Source organism: Drosophila obscura, unplaced genomic scaffold, assembly GCF_018151105.1.
Source record: "Drosophila obscura isolate BZ-5 IFL unplaced genomic scaffold, ASM1815110v1 contig_150, whole genome shotgun sequence".
NCBI classification, from domain to species: Eukaryota; Metazoa; Arthropoda; class Insecta; order Diptera; family Drosophilidae; genus Drosophila; species Drosophila obscura.
In genome coordinates, this window is record NW_024542736.1 from 8,723,172 (window position 1) to 8,726,560 (window position 3,389).

A 3,389-nucleotide genomic window follows, 5' to 3' on the forward strand; every position below is an offset into this window, starting at 1 on the left:
ACCACTTTAAATGTATTATTTAATAGTAGACAATTTCCACTCAAATGTCGACTACATGCGATAGCATGTGCCTGAAAGCCTCAAAGTTTAAGTGAAAGTGTGAGTCTTATTTTTGATAAGTGGCAAGGAGTCACATTTTTCTAATCATATGGCAAGGAACATAAACATGCACTACCCCCACCCGACACACGAGTTCTGCTGTCACCAGCTTAAGTTCCTTTTATAGTCTTTTATGGACAAAACTTCTATCAGACTGTGTAAAATCAATTCCTAACAATTAACAATTAATTAACAATTAATCGCAACTGAGCATGAAACAGATGAAACCCTCATTAATTTCTATATTTTTAATTATATTAAAAGGAAATATTTACACTATATGTATAAGTTAATACATCTGCCTATATATATATATTTAGTCTGTAACATGATTCCATGGTTCTATCCACTAGCAGCATCCCCATCGTTTGCCTCCAGTTTAGTCTTGCTCTCCCTCTTCAATGGGGGTGCCGAAGCCGATTCTCTTCTTTCACTAGTTTGAATCGCTTCTGGAGCTGGAGTTTGCCTCTCAGCATCATTACCCAACTGATTAGCCTTTGGATCAGTTTCATCTAGAGGCACTTTGGGTGTAGGAGGTGCCCTGCGATTCGGCAAAATCAGACTACTCAGTCCGCCAAAAGGAGCTTCGACTAGAATATACATAACGTACGCAAGCAGCAGGGAGAATCCAAAGTCCTGCCAGAATCGCAGCATCTGAAGAAAAGCGTAAAATTCGTTTATGTTCAAAGGATTCCCAGCAAGAACTAGGCCAAGCAATTACCACATCGTAGTCGGAGAAGTAGGTGTTTACACGGGTGCGTCCAGCGTTCAGGTTCTGAATGAACAAGTGCCACATATAGACACAGTAGGACAGCTTGGATAGCGGCTGCCACAAGGGCGAGCAGAGAAACGAATTGGCCAATCCTCCGTATCCTTGCATGCAGGCAAAAACGACCCAGCTCAAGCCCAGGGGCCAAGCAATCCGTGACAGTGACACATAGAACGCTTCATTCAAAATGGGCAGAGCTTTGGAGTTGGTCCCGCTGTACGGATACATGGCAAAGATGCAGGTAAAGAGCAAGGCCAAGCTGGTCAGCCATCCGAGCCATACAATGGGGCTACTGTGCTTTATCGATTTTCCCCGGATAGTGTGCAGGTAGTACCCAAAAAGGAAGCCAACAAGCCATCCTGATGCTCGTAAGTGTGTGTTTTGAGAGAGACCTAGGTCCCATCCTGAAATTCTGAAGAGTATATGGATTAGATGCGAACGACTTGGTCACGATTTTGAGCACTTACAATGAGTTGTTTTTGATCACCATTATGCTGAAGAGGTAAGCGGCTAGCAAAAGGGTCAAAAGCAGGACAGCGGCGGCGCCTTTTGTTCCCCACTTGTAGACAACAATCAGGAGCAACGGAGCGATGATATAGAGCTGCATATCGATGGCCAAATACCATGTTTGAGCGAGGCACTTTATACAACACAAAAATACTGATTAGTTGAGGCGAATATATGAAATATTAACGACTTACGATCCGGTCAGCGGCATAGTTCTGTATGTAGAGAAGTGTCCAGTACCAATTTTTAATACAGCTATTATAGTAATCAAAGTTCCATGTGCCGAACAGTGGGCCATCGGCCATGAGAGGCAGAACTTTTAGATAGACGAGAATGGCCACAGCCACGATAGGAGTGAGTCGTAGATAGCGATGAAGGTACATCAGCGGAATGTTCAGTTTTCCCTTGGCTCTGCAATGAAACCATTGTTAAGATTCATATAAAAAAGGGTAATATCGAACCTACTTCTCCATTGAACGCAAGGCGACCATTGAGACCAGCATGCCGCTTATAAAGAAAAAAGTATCCACCGCGAAAACGCCCTCATATATTACCACCATGAAAGGTGACTTGGCCCACTGAAAATTGGTGCGAAAAGAGTTGGCCACTTGAGCAATATGAACTATTTAGAAGTGCTTACCTTATACACATCCAGAAAATTGATATTAGGCGATGTTATTCCTATTAAGTAATCATGACCAAAACACACCCAGATCAGGGACATGCCACGCATACCGTGCAGGCAATGGACAACATTGGGGTTGGAATTATTGGAGATACGGAAGAGTCCTCTGGAATTGTAGCGTGCTGAGAATACCCTCAAAATGGCAGGGAGTTTCTCTGCAATAAACATCCTAGAGAATGTCCATAAGACACCATTGAACTGATCGACGTACCTTGATCCTCGCAAAGGAAGTAGTCGTAGAGCGTGGAAAGGACTACGGCTGCACCGAGTACCGACAAAAAAGCACTGAAAGGGGATAGAGAACAATTAACTTCGATTAAGGAGTAAAATCACTTAATTTACATGGTAAAAATGGTGAGTCCATCGTAGGGCTCTCGCTCAGCCGTCTTGCAGGTTCTTTCCTTGACAAAAGTAAGGTCTGCGCTCAGCTCCACTCCAAGTAGTTGCTTAAGGAGTCGTAGCAGCAGCGTGTCCATGTTCGCGGCCGAGCAGGAGGCGGGAAAGCAGACAGCTGTCTGTACATTCATCGGTAACTGCAGCGGTAACTGGGCAAGGCAGTACTTTCCCATCAGATTGTAGTTGGAGGTGATGGCCTGCTCGATGTTAACGCACTCGTCGTAGTGCCCCAGATCCCTGTAATGACCAACTAGAATTCCCGCTGGCAGCGATCCCCACGAGTCAAACACTGTGGAATGAATACATCGATTAGTTAGCCATATACTCCCAAGGGATCAGTTGGAGATCAGTCGTCAACTCACTTCTATATGCCCAAAGGCTGCCGTTAACCAAAGCGGCGGTCAGGTGAGCAAATTCCGCATAGCATTGAAGATCCTGCTGCGTAGGCAGCCGTGATTCGGGCACCAAATCAGACAGAGTTATATTCTGATAGAAGCTCCGGAACTCCTCCGACAAGTGGCGAAGCTTGGCCATGCGCTGGAATTCCTCCACATCCATTTCCATACCCTTGTGTAGCTCCACATCCCAGTTGCTGGCCGTGGCCACGGCCAAGCCAAAAATAAACAGCAGGAGTGTAATTCTAACCATATCTCCCAACGTCTGACTAGCGAATAATTTGAGTCAAGACCACCCCGACCCTTTTTATAACCGATCGATGGAAAATAGGCTGAGATGTCTGACTCTGGCCGGTGATAAGGATTCCTAATAATTCCTAATAATTCCTAATTCCTAGTACGATCGGATTTTTATATCAGATTTCTTAAACTTCAATCAACACACAAAAGTGGGCTTATATTTACTTTTTACAGCACAATCAGTTATTTCTCTCTTTGGTGGTATCTCGAGGGGCAGTGGCACCTCCAAAATCGTACT

General features: G+C 44.6%; 1 protein-coding gene across 1 annotated transcript; it reads right to left on the reverse strand.

Moving 5' to 3' along the window:
* Nucleotides 1–367: 367 nt before the first annotated feature.
* Nucleotides 368–3,119, reverse strand: LOC111080455 (nose resistant to fluoxetine protein 6). The gene is made up of 9 exons (XM_022376081.2): nt 2,819–3,119; nt 2,403–2,745; nt 2,272–2,345; nt 2,016–2,215; nt 1,841–1,953; nt 1,570–1,786; nt 1,336–1,508; nt 821–1,280; nt 368–753 (listed from the first exon to the last, which is right to left on the reverse strand). The coding sequence occupies exons 1-9, from the start codon at nt 3,102–3,104 to the stop codon at nt 442–444; spliced, it is 2,178 nt and encodes a 725-aa protein (XP_022231773.2). The 5' UTR covers nt 3,105–3,119; the 3' UTR covers nt 368–441.
* Nucleotides 3,120–3,389: the final 270 nt, after the last annotated feature.